The sequence below is a fragment of the Bacillus rossius genome (assembly GCF_032445375.1).
Source record: "Bacillus rossius redtenbacheri isolate Brsri chromosome 4 unlocalized genomic scaffold, Brsri_v3 Brsri_v3_scf4_2, whole genome shotgun sequence".
Classification (NCBI taxonomy): Eukaryota; Metazoa; Arthropoda; class Insecta; order Phasmatodea; family Bacillidae; genus Bacillus; species Bacillus rossius.
This window is the reverse complement of record NW_026962011.1, coordinates 37629778-37648000: the sequence shown is the minus strand read 5'-3', so window position 1 is coordinate 37648000 and position 18223 is coordinate 37629778. Positions and strand designations below refer to the sequence as shown.

Here is an 18223-nt window from a genome sequence, read left to right as displayed (position 1 = left end):
TGTCAGCATGTTCTTTTCGTAAACAGATTCCACTAGGATATTTTGAGCAATTTTCAAATGGAATGGTTTCTTAAGAAGCTCTGCACTCCATGTGTGTGCCCACGTAGGCGGGCCATTTAAGGCCCTGAAAAAGTCCTGCAATTATCAATACCCTTTTATGGAGTGCCACAACATTTCTAGAGAACAAATTTGGTTCTGTGAGAATAGTTCCATTAGTATATGAGAAATATAAAAAGAGGCTGGTCTCAAGAGCAGTCTGACCGATACCAAGTTAGAGAATCCTTGATGAACATACGTGTGTTGTCTGATAGGTGTGGTTTGGGACTATGCTGGCGGCTGAGAAGTGTGGGAGGCGAGTTCCCATGTCGCATGGACAGTATCTGCAGCATGATGCGTTGTTTCACCTGATATTGTGATTGTTTCCAGCTGCTTGTGAAAGAACAGGAGGTTGCTGAGAAAGTTAATACATTGAAGGAAAGTGCAGCACAGATTGAAAATCTGAAATCTGAAGTGAACAGATTGCGGCGTTACGAGGAGGAATTCAGCAATTTGCAAGTAAGCTGCAGTAAATGTAGATAGCGCCTGTAATATTGTCAACTTTAAACTGATATCATTAGATTGTTCTGTAATAAACACTCCCTCCACCTTGAGAAATTTAATATTTTTATAATTGTATTTGGATATAAGTTATTAGATCCTGTATTAATTCCTGTCACATCTTGTCTAAATATCTTGATATTGTATTAATTTTTAATATATTTATATATTATGCATATATTTCTGTTAATCAGTAATTATTGTAATCATTTACTGAAAACATTTTCCTTGCCAGGTCTTAAAATAAAAATTATTTTGATAATACAAGCAGATCAACTAATTAATTTATTTTCAAGAGTAAATGTTCAAATATTGTGACTAGTTCAGTGTGCAATAACTAGTCAAGATTTTATGGTTTTATATTTTGTACAATTTTGTTGTGAAAACAAACTTTTTGTTGTTATTGTTTTTATTGCTATGATTTGCATAAATATTTAAAATTACTGAACTTATGTCAATACAAGTAAACATGTTAAAGGAAATACAATGAAAACATAAATAAAATTATTAGCTGAAGGAGGAAAAAGTAATTTGATTACATGGTTTCAATTTCTTTTTGGTGCTGAAATTGTTTCAAATTATTATTACAATTATATTAATATGATTAAAAAAAAACAATATGCAATTTTGAAGGCTAAATTTTATTTTATATATACTCGTTAGACTTTTAGCTGTGACTTATTAGGATTGTGTGAGCTATAAATTTTTTATTTACTTTAACTATTTATGACATTCATGAATATAACAATTTTTTAATTTCTTTACCTTTTCTACATACTACAGCCATAATACTTAGAAAAATCCATTTGCTAGAACTAGAAACTGAAAATATGTACAAACTTAGTACACAATTGTTTAAATTTAAAACACACACAGATTTATAAATGGAAGAATACATTTTAATAGACAAAATTATATAATTATGTTTTTTTTCCTATCATGCCTTGTTTTGTTATTACTGCATTGAATTACATTTAATTTTTATCACTGTCCAACATAAAATTTACCTTTAAGAATAAATCATGTTAGGTGGCTGCTTCAGTGTATAATTTAAGCAGTTCAACAACATAAAAGCCTTGTAGCATAGTTGTGTTGGGTTAGATCTGCAAGTGCTTTTGGCTCAATCAGAAACCATCCATAATTTATTTAAGGATTCTGTTAAATTGATCAGCCTCTAGTTTAGGGTTTATTGAGGTTCTTATACCGGTACATGTAGTGTAATACTTCAGCAAACACCTCTGCAGTCTTTGCCCATAGCATTTCCCCTTTCCTCCTTTCCTTAATGCTTTTCACTTACATGGCAGAAATACTGTCATATGAACAGGTCAATTTTGTACATTTACTTAACATATTTGAATATACTCCCAGCATTTAATATAATTGTGCATAATTTCTAGAGCTATTACTCTATAGTTTAAAAATACATTTCCACATACATGTTTAATCAGAAGTTAAACCTTGAAGAAATACATCTCTGCTGTAACATTTTTTTAAATGAAATCTTACTTTTATTGAAGATGTAATTCAGTTTTCTTAACTAATTTACCGTACAATTTTCCAAGTTCAGGATTACCTCACCAAACCTATATTTGCAGATTTTGGCTATTGTTTTAAATTCTTTAATATGGAATATTCAGCAATATGTGTTTTTGGTTGCATATTGTAGTAAGAAAAATTAACACTATAGTTTATACTGTATTTCCTAATGTTAAGGAAATCGAAAAGAGTAGTTATAATCTTGGCTCTAAGTTAAGTACGGTATGTGTATGTATTTGGAAAACTTGCTTGTTATTGGATAGTTGAAATTTATACATTTGGGTTTTGCTTGGGCACCTGCATGAACGGAATGCAATGCAAAGAGTTATTTGGTTCTGGTTTGCTTTTGAAATGCTGGGTGCAGATGCAGACATGTGCAGACACTGTACACACAACCACTGTAGGTAGCTTTTCTTCTCACGTGTGTGTGTCTGGCATTACATCACTGATTTGCTAGAAACTATAATTGTGTTTGTTTTCTTATAGTTCATAGTTTTTCGAGCACGCATAATAAGTCGTAGGTGCAAACAGGATTATATTTCTTTGGTGTGCCACAAAATCCACTAGCTTTCGTTGTGTGCACGAGAACCACTTTGTTTTAAATGGATGTCACTGCTGGAACCCGCTGGAGTCTGTGTTTGTGTTTTTGTGAAGACGTACTTTTGCGGTGAAGGATTGCGCAGCCTTGCGTTGCAGGTATGTTCTTTCGTAATGCGCTTTTATAGCTTTTTTTTAGTTTTCTATAACTATACGTAGCACATGGTAGTGAAGGCGTGGGTGTTGTCGAAGCACGTGGACACTGAAGGTGGTGTTCCCGCAGGACGACATGGAGTCCCTGCGGCACTCGTCGGACCGGGAGCGCAGCCAGCTGGCCAGCAAGCTCGCGCAGAGCGAGGAGGAAGTGCGGCACCTGCAGGACCGCGTGGCGCTGCTGGAGCAGCGCACGAACGCAGACTGCGCAAGCCTGGGCGCAGAGCTGACGGTGGACGAGCGCGTGCAGGCTCTCCTCGGAGAGCGCACGCTGCTGGAGCGCCGGCTGGAAGAGGCCCACCTCCACCTCTCCGACATCAAGACGTCGTGGAGCGAGAAGATCGCGTCGCTGGAGACGCAGGTGGGGCGGCTGTGCCGGCAGGCGGGGGAGGAGGGGGTGGAGCGTCGGCGCGCGGAGAAGGAGCGCGACGCCCTGTTGGAGCGCATCAAGGCGCTGGAGGTGATAGTGGAGCGCGGGCGGTCGGCGGTGCGCGAGCGGGACGAGACGCTGGCCCGGGCGCGTGAGGAGAGGGACGCGCTGGCTGACGAGCTCAAGGAGGTGAAGGCAGAGCATGATCGCGAGGTGGAAGAGCTGCAGCGACAGATCGTGAGTTGGCAGAAGCTGGCGTTCTAGTAGTTGGCACGCTGCATGGACGTGTGGCTTCCCTGGCACCTACCCTGCTTCTGTCACTGTTCCTCTAGTGCAGCCACAGTCTTATAAATAACACCAAAGAATAATGTTTAAAAATTTTGTGCATGAAACAAATAAATTTAAAACCAAGATGAATTATTTGCAACATTTGTGGCAACAGAAATAACTAAAACAACACACTAACTAAAGAACAAGGGGACTTTTTAGTGTTGGGTAGATTGATAAAATATGCAGATTTTGTTTGAAGATATCAGTGAATTGACTTTGATGGTTTTATTAAAATATTAGGATGCTCACAATTTTTAATTTTTGCTACAGGAAAATAATTGACCAGATTCAGTTATAAAACCATTGGGTTCTGAATCGTGCAATCCCATTAGAATTGGTGGAATCAGCTGATTCCGTAATCTGAATCCACCCAGAACTAGTTCTTTTTTAGTTTTTTTTTTAATTAGTGAAGTTTAAAGTCTGATAAATCTTTCTCAAATATCTATTATGTGTGTGTAATATCAAATTTGAATGTCACCCTTTTTTATTCAAGTTCTGATTCTTTTTGTTTCATGAGCAGTGTCAAAGTTTTTGCAGTACAAACTTACTGGAAAAAAAAATTCAGGATGAAGCATACTGTTGGATTGTGATTACAATGATTTTTGTTATGCAAGGTCTGCGTACTTCTTCCTCTTCGTCCCTCCTTTTGCTTTGCTCATATTTAGTAAAAAAAAAATTCCCCTGACTAATTTTTAGTGTGACTGTACAGATGGTTGAGGTAACCTTTTAAACAGTTGGTTTTATAATTTTCAAGGTATGCTTAGTTGGTAGAGGTCTTCTCTAAACCCATATAGAAAGTGAGAGGTTTATTCCTTTGCAATGAGGTTTTAAAGTACAAGTACATAATTTATATTGTAGTATTCTTTCAGTCAGCTATTTATTTTCTTACATGTGTTGTTGCAATTACCTAGCTTGACGGTTGATATTCACTTCTTCGCTTTTGGAGATGTTTTAGTTTGGTATGTACTAAAAATATTTTGAATTTGTGTGAAGACTTGAGTAATTTAGACTTAGTGTCCATGCAGATTTTGAAAGTTAATATTGCCTGACCGTTGTTTTACATTGTGCATTTACTACTGCAAAGGAAGTTGTGTTTATTGTGACTTGAGAAGCAAACCAGTGAATGCTTCTTAACTTTTTAGTGACGCATTAAGTGGTGCTGTGACTGAAATGCTTATATGTTCCTCGGATCTTAAAGGCTTTAGTTGTTAATTGTTTAGCTCAATAAATAGTTGGTAGAGCTCCTGGAAGTACCAGCAAAGTATCATACTTGATTGTTCATCGGTTAGGGAAATGCATCCCTTAAGGGGCCTCCCTAGTAGCTTCAGAAGTTAGCGGAACACTATGTTTTTTAAATAATGATGGGACTTTATTGATCGACACTACGAATCTGAAAAATTTTCACCCACGAGAAGATACTACACGAATTGTCTGTATACGTTTACATTTTTGTTTTTTTCTATCAAAATATGAAATAAAAAATCACCAACTTGTCCAACTTTGGGGCCATTTTATACTGCTTAGGATAATGACAGAAAAAAAGTACAAGTTTAGCCAAAAAGATAATTTTTTTCTGAAGAAATTCATGTATTTAAAACATATAGTCATCGCTTTAAATTCCGAGATTTCGTTTCCGCAATTTCTGCAAATCCTGAAAGTTTTCCACCGTCTCGTGCTGCCGCTCGGCGAAGCCAGCTCGCCGCCCACCGCTCAGGTAGCGTGGTGGTGGACCCTGGCCCGGAGGTGAGGCAGGCTACCTGTGTGTGCGTGCGTGCGTGAGAGGGAGACAACCCACAACCGCAACGGTAAGATAATCCCCTGACCGAAAGAAATTCTCAGAATTGCTTTTAGTGTACCTCGCCACAGTACTATGTGCTCGACTTACTCTGTGTGTATATTCGTGTATCTCTAAAACATCGCTTTTTTTTTAAACTACTAATATCCTAAAGCTTACAATACTAGATCATGTATTACGAAATAAAGTATTGAAACTGATCAATCAACACATTGAAAGTTGTCGTACAAACTATTTATTGGTGACTTTACAGTCTCGCTAGCTAATTCGACAAAATTTATATTTAACTTTTAACATGAACATACACTTCAGTGTTTTCCTTCTATTTTTAATAAATATTCAAAAAACAATTATTATACTACCCAATATTTTTTTAAATTATTTTAGTTTTCCAAAATGATTTTACACTTCTTACAACGCTGAAGAAAAATTTATACTGGTATTAACCAAATGGTTAACTATTTACAATAGTTTTCATACTTAAAAATGCAGGTTTATATAAAATGTATATTAAACTAAATGAAAAATCATATTTTGAAAACTAAATGTCATTTTTCTATGCTTTTTGGTTAGATATATATCTGATGGTCTTCTCTGTTTTAAAAATGTTCATGGAATGATAAATAAAAAATAAAAACTAGGGAAGATCTATATTAAATAAGCTAGTCAGAAGTATAGTCAGAAGTATAATTATGTTCCTCCTGGCGCAGGAGTCACGAGGAGTATTGAAGATGAGGTCAGTGACCGATCGCTCACATATGTAATTATGGATGGTACGTTATTAATTACGAAATTCAAAAACCATTTTGAAGTTAAAAAGTATAAATAGTGGCAATGTTTAATGAAGATTACGTAAATTTTCATATAAACTTATTTCTACAGCTCGATTAATTAATACGGGCAGGAAATAAATTTTTTGCAGCAATTACACAAAATTATTAAAATTTTACTAACCACAATAATTAATTTATCCAAAAACCAAAATTAAGTAAATATTGCCCATACATTACAACATCCACGAAAGAACCTTGCAAATTATTTTTGTTAGATGCATTATTTTGCATTCAAGTTCTTTTTGTTTAATACTTCACCTACTTATAATTATAACATATTTGGCACATGGTACGTCACGCCCAATTAAAGGGCCTGAATAAATAGAACGCGTTTCTGATCAAATTTCACGCCTGTTACTTTACCTGCAACCCGGAGCGGTGTGAAATAAATTATTGTACACTCGTGACGTTGGCAATCAACTTAAATATTTATGAGTTAAAACAAAACATAACTATAAAGATAATCAAAAAAATTGTAAAATTTTGAAAGCTTGTTATGTTTTTATATAGTACACAAAGCAGTTAAACCATAAATTATTTGTTGTTGAAAAAAAAAATTCCGTAATCTTTCATGCTTTTTTCCTTGATTTTTATTTCCAGATATTTTCGTTCTAGAAAAAAAATTAAGGTAACCTTATTCCAAATTTGTTAGGATAGACGTTAGTTAACTAAGAATATAAATTCGCTTTACAACCACAGCTTGTACACAAGTCGTAAAAAAACATGGGTTCTACTTACAGGCCGTATTGAACTTAGTAGGTTTTTGACAAATACAACAGCAATAAACATATGGCAGAGTCTGCTTCCCTGTACACTTTTTTTTAAGTTATCACTTTTAAAGCGGGTAAAGTGTACCTATCAAGTAGCTTAGCATTACCCAAAGTGAATGTCGTGCTCCAGAAAATATTCGAACTATGTAATATTTGTATCACTGTTGCATTACAGACCTGCAACTTTTTTCAGTGCGCGATGTCACTCTTATGTAAAAATATGTCGTGTTTAGCGCAAACGTGTTCGAATGAATCCACATCGAGCTGCCAAATAATACCTATCGATGTCGGCAACATACATAAGTATACAAACCATCGTTTACAAGTATATAACTGGCGGCGGGCCATGATGCAGTTGGTTCTTCGCGTACAGTCCACTGACGGGATAAGAAGCGTCAAAGATCTTATATGGCTATTCTGTAAACTTGTAATGCATTTCACTGCCTGCTTTAGACAAACAACATCCATTACTTTCAGCTTTGGCTTGAAAAGAATTACTCCGGCCGGCTTTCTTATAAGACTTATTTCAGCTCCTCGTGCGACCAGTGTGTATAATTTGTCCGCGGCCTTATCTTTGGGTGAAAGTTATTTGGAAGGGAAGTTGTGTTGGTAATGTTATTGTTCATCATGTATTACATAACAATTCGACTTAGATACGCACATGTGTTTTTAAAATATAGGTATGTTTAATAACTTGCAAGACAAAGTACCTATGTGTTGAATTTCATGTATTGAATGTGTTTATTACATTATGTACGAACATAATAATCACAATATTTCATGAGAAATTTTTAACACTTTTTACAAAGCAATCTCTAATTTCTTTCACACCTCATGGTTAACCTTACTATTTTATTTCATGTTTCAGTTGATTTAAACTGTTTGGGATCATAATATGACGGACAATGAAGAATATTAGTTTCAGTAAATTTTATGAGAGGATTTACTTATTACATTAAATATACCTCAATTTTTACCTCAAAGGAAAAAGTTGCATATCATTAAATGATAAATATTTGTTTCCCTTTAATATAGTTTATGAACATATCTTATTGTGATAATACCTATTAGTTAAATTGTGTTTTTTGCAATGCTCTCCTATTGCAGTAAAATTTTTGGGCAAATTGAATAGCATATAGTCGATTTTTAACATAAGCTTTTAGAATACATAAACGTGATTCTCGTGATTTTAACAATTAAATATTTTTTCGCATGAAAAAATTAATTAACTAAAAAAATATTGTATGTATGTATACTTTTCTGAAAAAAGTAGATTCAAGAAAACAAATTTTCTTCTTTTTTATTTTGATCTTGAACTTACTTGACAAGCAATATTGAACTTCAACTTTATACTTTCGGTATAGCACTTTTCGATTTATTCTTCTTCAAACGGGAATTAAAAGTAATGAATAAATAGCATTTACCTCTATAATTATTGCAGCCGTATACTGAAAAGTTTAACTTTCCTTTATTTGCATGACGCGGAACTCCTAACTAGAAAAAACGTTTGTTATTTATTTTGAACGTTATATTTATGTTTCCTTTCGAACTTAAATGAAACTCTTAACATTTAATTTCATCAAAAGTTATACAATATAAGTATCAAGTTAAAATATTTTTAAGTGAAGTTGTGGCTATTTTGTTGTTGAAAATGACACTCTGAAGTTTGAATGAAAGTGAGATATGATAAAATTATATTTGTAGTTAAAAACAGATAATTCATTTCAAATTCTATCTTTTGTACATGCATATTGCCAAATAAATTCGACAATATATGCATTTGAATATATTCGTATATTCTGCAGCATTAGTTCCTATAAGAAAATACTTATTACATACAATGTACTTTTAGTCCTGTCGTATAGTTATACAAAATGTTTTATCAAAAGTATTGTTTCGTCTATGCGGTTATGGTTGAAAAAGAAAAAGAAAGTAATTTATATTATTTTTAAATTCGGTTGTTAGTAAGAACACGTATTTAGTGTAATATGACATACATTATTCTGTTTATTAAAACATTACTATCGATAACTCTATTTTAGATTTATCTGTCTATGTTATAGGTATTTCAACTTGATTCTTTTTCTTCGGCTTATGACAGCAGCAAATTTTGTTTTATCGCATATGTAATGTTTTTATGTTTTGCATATTGTAATTAATGAGTTAGTATTTGTTAGCGGGTGAGGCTTTTTCACAAATGGACGCGTTCTTGGCGGCTAGCAGGTAGGACGCGTGTATTACGCAGGCTGGATAAGGAAGTACGACTGCGGGCGAGCTCCATGATAGAAGCAACGGGAGTAGTAGCACTCGGCTATTTGTATAGGTTGGGATAGCTGTGCGAATGGTAGAACAGACCACGGGTCTATGGTGAGGAAAAAGGTCCCAAGCTCGACATCCCGACGATGAGACCGTTTACGAACTGTCGATGGATCATCAGGAAAGTCAACAACTTGTTCATAAACTTGAGTCCCTCTTTCAAAATTCAGTTTAATACCTGGAGATGACTATATTCGATGTTCTACCAAGTGAAGCAAAGTCTTAATTCATTACTAGTTGATGTTTAATATTGTGACGCAAAATAAAATTGTGAATTAGCTTACTTTGCTCATGCCAGGCTTTACAAGTTTGGTCAAAGTTAATTTAAATGAATAAAAATTGTGTCCATTTGCTGCTGGCTACCCGCAAGAAATTATCATGGTGAATAATAGATAATAATTTTAAGTCGACATGGAATATTATATGATTTTTATGGGATTGTGTTTTGGTAATGGTGTGTGTATTTTGAAGAAACTGTCTTGTGTATTTTATTACATTCACTTCACGTAACGAATTGTCTGAACGTAATGTTATTGTTTTTTTTTTTTGTTTTAATATTTCGTTTTATTGAACAATAATACATAGTTTGCCGCTTTGAGCGACTACAGAAATGACAATACAATTAGTTTACAGTGTTCCAAACATTTTAGTTTCCTCTACTGTACATGGGGCGAATATGTTTTATGTTATGTTTACTGAAACCATATCATTATACATGCTAAGTGAGATGTTGCGATTGAGTAGAAGCGAAAATATGTCTTAAAACCCTGGTAATGCTATGAATTCCATTCATTCGTTTACTCTGTGATCCGGAGGGTCTGTTGTTATGTCTGAATTCATGTGCACTTCCTCTATGTAGCGTGGCTTCATTGAGATGAAAGCATAGCTCACGTTGATGAAATACTTATTAATTAAAAAATAAAAATGTTATTTTATGCTTCAATTTCTGTTAGTGTCGTACACAGATTTAAAATGTAATGCAGAGTTCCTTAGTTTTATGTATAATGAAATTTGCTCATGTGTAGAGTAGTTATGAAAAGCATAAAAAACATATATGACGAATTGTGTATTATTTCCATTAGGCATAACCATGAAAATAGATAAGATTTTATCATTATGTGAAACATACATTTGAAATGTTGGCGTTTAAATATTAATAAAAGCGTGTGAACTCTTAAAGCGCTATTTATCTATTTAGGAAGTAGGTAGTTTCTTTGATTTTAGAAGGGTTTTTTTAACAAACAACTAAATTAATTCAAAAATTTGAACTACTGCAAGCAAAAAATACTTTATTCAATTTTTATTTTAAAATTAGTCTTATATTCTACCTTGCTTACACTTTATTATCGAAAAAGATTTCTTTTTGACAGAGATGAATACCGTAAATTAATACACAAAACATATATGTTTTCGTATGATAAAATAACAGCTAGTGACAGTGACGAAACCAAAATTATTTTGATAGTTTGTATAGAAAATCCCCAACAGTAGTGGTGATATATTTAGGGATTTCGTTGTAGATGGGTACTATTTCACAATAAAAAGGAGTTATCGTCAATTATCAAAGCAGCCATATTTCGTATCTTCTTTGACAGCCTAAATACAGCACCAAATGACGTACTTGGCTAAAAATTAATTCCAGCTGCATGTGTACATTCCGGGAGGAGGGGAGAATCTCAGGGTGGCCCGAACCTCCCTGAAATAAAAAAGCCCATCGGAGGGGGCCCGCTTGCATTTGCAAAATATTCACGTTATCGCGCGGGCCTCATGGGAATCCTACAGATTTTCGCCCGTGATTCCAGCTATACATTTCACTGACACCTTGAGCACAACAGTCAGTTCACACTGAGTTCTTACATACCACCCGCACTTGTCTTCGATAAAATCTGAACTCAGGTGGATTCAGCATGACTGACTATAAGCTTGCAGTCTGAATCCACCTGTAGGCCGCTGTTGCAACAGCTAAGTAATTTACACTGCTCGTAAACAGTCTCGGAATGGGATTCCAGTTCATTCGTGTATATTTATTCATCATATTATGCAACGTTAAAGTCATTAAAAAATATTAAAAAAAATAAAATGCTAAACATGTAATAAGTGCCAGAAAATAATAATATGCTGTAATATTTAGTGTAACTAAATACGACGTGAATCCTAGAATACAAAGATGACGATGTGTCGTTGGTGGGAACACTTGTTTGTTCCTGACATTTTTTTCTCTACAGAATTTTAAAGTGAGTTTGACATGCACTTTTTCTTCAGGAAGTAAGTTAAAAATTTGTTTGTCGTTATTGCGATTTCAAAAGTTGATTTGTGTCTAAGAGTAAAAATATTTAATATTATTTTCATCATTTTATTCCCAGTTTTATTACTCAATCTATTAGTAGGACGTGATTTCTCGTCGCGGTGCGGAAGACTTTTATGAATGAAAGCATAATGTTCGTGCAAAACCATTCATCACACAAATGTCAGTTCTAAAGTATAATGTCGTAAATTTTTTTTAATTATAACAATTTTTACAATTTTTTTTCTGTAAACACAAGCTAACGCATCAATTTTTGGTGACAATTTTTTGTAATATATGTAAATCTCTTAATTATGTAGAACATAATTAAAAAATAAAAATAAATGTTTTAAACAGAATTGACGATTGTTTGCATTTCATGGACATGGACTGGATCGCAACACTAATTTAATGTTTCAAGTTAATAAACACTGTCAGAAAGCAAGCAAGGCAATGCGAGAACATTATCATTTTGGTTGAATGTAGCGAAAGGGAAAAACAGTCACCTTTCTTGCCACGATCTTGTTCGCAGATAACGCAGGTATAAGTAGTAAATGGACTCCACACAATGACAACCCTCCCATTATTCCGCCCCCCTCGCTGAAACGCCCTCTCCCCCCTCCACCGCGGCGCAGGCGACAGGCTCAGGTATATCGCCACGCCCAACCACTGGCAGTAGCACGTGGCCAGTGGCCCACCGCGCTAAACATTTTTACTAGGGAGGCCCCTTAAGTAGTGCCATATTCTCCAGCCTTGTGACCCACTCAGACAGGAACCCTGCATTTCTTGCCTGTGTCATTTCTGGAAATGTGTGATGATTTATTGGTTGCAAAAAAATCTTGTGTGTGTAAAAACAGTATTTTTGTTAGTGGTTTATTTGTTTTTGTTGTGCATGTGCGTTCATGTGTACATGTGTCTGTGTGTGTCTCTCTGTGTTTCTCTATGTGTGTGTGTCTTTATGTATATATATGTTTGTGTCTCTATGTATATATATGTATGTACGTATATATGTATATGTGTGTATGTATGTGTTTATATATATATATATATATATATATATATATCTGGTAGCGAACTGTCTAAAAGCTCTGCCGCCAACAATTCGAAGGCTGTGGGTTGCTTATAGGTTATAGATAAATATAAATCTAGTACAGCAATTACTTGTGAATGGTTTTGGGGTACTAAATTTGCCTTCAAACACATCTTCCTTTGCAAATATGTAGCTCGTGTAGTGTTGCTGGTGTTTATCATTATTAAACCTAGCAATTTGGTTTGGGAAAATCGTGTTTCATTGTAGGATTTCTTTTGACTACATAAATTAATGTACCTGCTAATTTTATTTCTTACTAACCAAAACCTTAGAGTGATTGTATTACAATAAATTAATTTGCTTTCTGTGGATTTAGCAATTGTACTTTTATATTTACATATTTATAAATCTACTGTCAGCCATATTGTTATAAAACATGTAAATTTCTACTTTGGGATTTTAAAACTAAAATTTCTATTGAAATAGTGTGTTTAATAAAAAAAAAGGGAAATATGAAGAGAAAATAAATTCCCGTAATTTGTTTGCTGCAACTTGTGCTTTGAAAATTTTCCCTTTGGTAAGTGTCTGAATCTGGCAACATTACTGTGGACCAAGATGGTATTTGGCTCTTAATCACTTGGGTAGCCTAAAGAAAGCGGCAGTAAATTACATTTACAGGGTTGCTAGAAGTAAAGAAAACTGAAAAAAGTCTGGATAATCACAGAAGAAATACTTTCTCGTGATAACAAAAAAGAAAATAAATATCCGCTATCGCCAATGACCAGGCAACTGAAAGAAAAAAAAATTAAACGTGAAATATTATGAAACTTAGTTATTTTTCTTTCCACAAAATCTCTGGCTCTTTACCATAAACATTGATTGGACTTAAATACTATAAGGTTCAAGTACCAAAACATAACTACAAATAAATAAAAATTTCTGTAAAGTTGTGTTAATTTATTCCTCTATATGCCGGAGCTTTAACGAGGGAGTAACGATTGCTGTATGAGGTATGTTGGCTGCCATTCTGTGAGACTTGCTGGGAGGCTCTTGCTCACGGCATAACATGGCTCATGTGGCCTCAAGACCCAGGCTCTGTATCGTAGTGTTAGCACAAAGACCTGGTCTGCTCTCAGTGTTGAGTACACTGTGAAAAGACTATAAAATTACATGGGGCTTTCTCACATATAACACACCACTTTCGAGACATCACTACCCCATGGTTGAGTTGACACTGCAGTTCATACACAGTCACAATCGTTCCACTCAGCACTGATTAGATAGTATGGTTACGTCTTTACTTAGGTCTGAAAAGAGTTAAAAGCCTACGGGCACAGAAACAGATTACGGTAGAAATTTTTATAGACATACACTATTTATGGTTTTCACTGTATGTTATAAAGGGATAAAGAAACACCACAAGAATGGACTAAAAAGATGTTTACAAAAAACCCAGAAAAACTAGTCAAAATCAGCAGATTTCAAATGTTCAATGCATAAACAGCACAGAGAATTACATAGAAGGAACCAACCTGAAAAATTATGGTACTGACAATGACAAGGCAGTTGTAACAAGAACAGGAAATACAGACAACAACAACTTTGGATAATGCAGTAGGCTTCCTGAGACTAAACTTTGTGTGTGCCATCATCATTGTGTTGTCCAGAATATCTGTTTTGTATCATCGTTGGGTTCATCTGTTTGTTGCTGTGTTAACCAAGGTGTTTGTTTGTATGTATTTTGTGTTCTTGTCCAACTGTCTCGTTAGCCCACTGTGTTCGTCTGTGTTGTGATGATTTTTCCAAACTGATTTCTTCCACTGAATTCTCTGTATTGTCTATACATTTAACATTTGACATCGGCTGGTTTGGGCTTGTTTTTCTATATATCTTTATAGTCGATTCTCTTGTGGTGGTTTCTCCATGATATACAGTGCAAACCAGCAATGGTGTATGCCCGTAAAAATGTTTTTACTCAATCTTCTGAATTGCAAGAATCATTCAAAGAACGTAGTAGTTTAGGGTAGCAGCCACATCTACACACGAGGCCAGACAGTCCCTAGCGAGCTGATGAACGGTCTGCCTCTGGAGTTAGACCTCAGGATGAACTAGAAATGTTTTTGATAATATTTAAGGAAACTAGAGCTAGACAAGTAGCTGCATTGAAGACTGGGAAGATGGCAGCACCGTTAGAGTGTTGGGTCGGCATGTTCGCACCAAGCGAGACAACCATTGAACTCATGAAGCAAAGAACCCTATAGTTTTCTGCTCAGAAGTTTGCAATCTAGACGGTTTAAAAATTGTGCTGATGTGCACGGCATCTTTAAGCTGTCGTACTAATGGCGTGTGGGCGTTCGGAGGTTACCGTGTGTTCCAAGTAACGTAAACACAAGCACAAATTTAAAAGAGTTAAGGGGCTCTGGCATGTGGTTAACAAGCACAGATCTTTTTTACTGTCGCAGTTTATTATTATTTTTTATTGCAGATGTTCAAACATTTTATTTAAAATAAGTTAGTATAATTACATTTTTCACACAAATAAAGAACACCCATTGGATGCTTATTTTTAGCCAATTTAATTACTGATCAGTTTATATATGTGGTTAATTATTATTATTATTATTATTATTATTATTAATTTTTGACACAACAAACCCTTCCAAAACAGTATCCCCCCTCCTTTTTTCCTTATTGCAGCTTTGAGAGGGTTCACCAGCATGTCGTATATGAATTAGACACCACCATAATACATCTATGCTGGAAATTTGTAACTTTTATGAAAATGTATTTTTGAAAAGTTCAAGTTTGAAGAAAACATGTTCGATTTTCACAGTTCCTAAATAATGCTGCATGCATCCAAAAAATTTGGCGGAGAAAGAAATTTGTAATATTACTGTATGCCACGATGATAACTCACTCACGGCTGTATCTGCGAGGAGGCTGAGTATTCACATGCTCATGCCTACGATTTGGTTAAGGATCCAAAACGAAAGAACACACAGATGAACGAAATGTCTTTGAGGGACAAGAGGTGTAATGAACTTCTGCTCACTTCAAATACCAAACACAGTTTGACAAAAGCAGTCTCCAAAACACAAGCACCACGCGACTTTCCCAGTTAATTACAAAATTACGTGTTGCTGTACATTCGTAAAAATAGACTGCTGTGACTTTGTTCCTGGAACACATACTGTTCTTAACTGCGGCATACATGCTGGTAGCTCAGCCTTGCTTCTAACTGATTTCGAATTCAAAAACAAAAAATTAATTGGAATAAAACAAATCATTTAAAATTAATCTACCATCAGTATTACGGTAACATCTTATAGACTGAAATGAGACTTACAAGAAATTTTTGTAGATTAGTATTGCCCTTGAATACCAAAATATCTTAAAATACATAAAATCATTACAGCTGGATGGCAAACTGCCTAAATAGTCTTAAGGTAAAATTAAACTGACACATTTATTAATAATGTTTTTTATTCATTATTAAAAAAGATTTACATGTGGCCCTAGTTACATTCGAACCCCATGAAGGTATGCAGGGTGGGCAGAGGTGTAAGGGGTCTGTCCCGTTAGATATGCCATAGTGACTTGCTGTTTGCCTTACTGAAGGTCTTATGATCACTTGTTTACACATTATAATTTTCAGCGAGTTACAAAACTTTACTTTGTTTTTAATTTTTTGTAATGCTTATGCCTAGAAGCAAAGGAATATTTGAAAAACGTAAATTATTAAATTCTTTTTTTAAGATTTTATCCGTATTTTTTACTATAAGGTACTTCCCAAAAAAAGTTTTTGTTAAAGGCATCTAAAATTAACTAACATCACTTTTTTTTTATGGTGAGCTGATAAAGAGAGGACTTTTGATGCGAAAATGTCCGCCATTGGGTTGAAATAACGCAAAAGCAAAATGAAGTAATTTATCAAGAGTGGAACAGGAAGATTTTGGAGTGAAGGTGTCAAAATCTTGCATCCAGCTCAGCTTTTTCCTTGTGAATAAATATCTTGGCCGATTAGAAAATTCTACCTAAATATTAATGTTAGCCCACAGATAAGTGGATTAGTTATTGATCCAGCAATAAAAAAGTACAACTTCTAGCTTTATGTTGCAAGTACATATTTTACTTTATGTTTGCATAGTGATTATCTGGTTCTTCTAACTGCATGCGCATGTTTTCCTCTAACAGTTCATTTATTAGTAAAATCCTGGTTTTCATTTTGAGTGCCTTTGCATTTACAACTACTATCTGCTTCTTTATACCCGGTATTAGAACTAGTTTCAGAGTTAGTTTTCCTCCAAACTTCTCAATAGTGTCAAGTACACAAAATTTTTACTTATGAAGTCTGAATTTTTATTTATATTGTGACATTTAATGTATATTATGTAAATAAGTACAACTATTAAAAGTCGAAATTATACTATTTTTTTTCCGGCTTACCTATGTTTTTGAGACTGTGCAGTAAACCACATTTTGTGTGATCCTGATTTGATGATTTAATTTTAAAATTTTTTATATTTAATTTAAAATTGTTTATATTGTATATCTAGTTGTTTTGTGCTGTAAAATAAATATTATTAAAATAAAATAGTTTTTTTTCCCAATTTATTTTTTTGTTTTATTTCATTGTATTACTGCGTTTGTGTAGTAATTCATCTCAAGTTTCATATTGCTTAGCCCCAAACTTGTTTAACCCCAATATCTTCTTTTGCTATCTTGCATGTTCCTTCTAGCTGCCACATTCATTCAGAAGTTGTACCTGTTGCGTTACTTCTTTGTGGCAAAATAGGTAAGGGAGCTTATCGTGAATTTATCATAGAGCTAATATATGTATTGAGTATCATTTATTGTTGATGCTGTTCAGAGTTTTTTGTGATGTCAGTTTGCTAGTTAGCGGTGATGGCTAAATTGACTCATTTTGGGGGCCATAAATCTTTTTTGTAACTAATCCATGGGCCAAGACATATGAGTTAATCTTAAATACCTTAAACAACTTTTCAATGTTGTATTATTCCGTAGAATTTTCAATAAACACTGTTATAAACATGTGTTGAAGAGATGGAACATAATTCTCCTAAAATAGTATTACAAAAAAATCTTTTAAGAAGAATTACCATGAAACAATAGACTGACTACATAAATATTGTTACAAGTGGAACAGTTCCAAAAGGATAGCCTAAATAACTAACAAGAGTTTTATTTCTTAGCTAATATTTACACTTTTAATAATTAAATTACAACACTTAAATTGTCTGCCCACAAATTAATCACTTATTCATAAAATCCACAATTTACTCTCCCCACTGGAGCTCAGCTTGACAGTGGTTCATTTACTGCTTGTTTCTTACCACGCACCTGTCCCACACCCACCACACACACACACACAACACAGTCCCAGATGCAGCCATCCTCACACACGAAGTCCGTCACTCATCGTCCACTTTCGCTCACCTGAAGGTCACTCGCCCTCTTCACTTCACTGCCCCCGCGGGTCGTTTCCGAGGATCTGTCGATATCACCACCTTGTGCGCGCACGTGCCAGTGTCGCCACCTGCCTCTTGTCACTCCCACACTGCTCGCCACAGGCCTGCCAAGTCTCGTAGCTC

At 34.6% G+C, this 18223-nt stretch overlaps 1 protein-coding gene across 1 annotated transcript in view; it reads left to right on the top strand.

The window, feature by feature from the left end:
* LOC134542210 (golgin subfamily A member 1-like) overlaps positions 1-18223 on the top strand; it is a 52942-nt gene that overhangs the window by 18142 nt on the left and 16577 nt on the right. Inside the window, exons 5-6 of the mRNA XM_063386286.1 lie at positions 427-555; positions 2954-3490. Of these exons, the coding sequence (XP_063242356.1) occupies positions 427-555; positions 2954-3490 (666 nt within the window). The remainder of the gene's footprint in view (positions 1-426; positions 556-2953; positions 3491-18223) is intronic.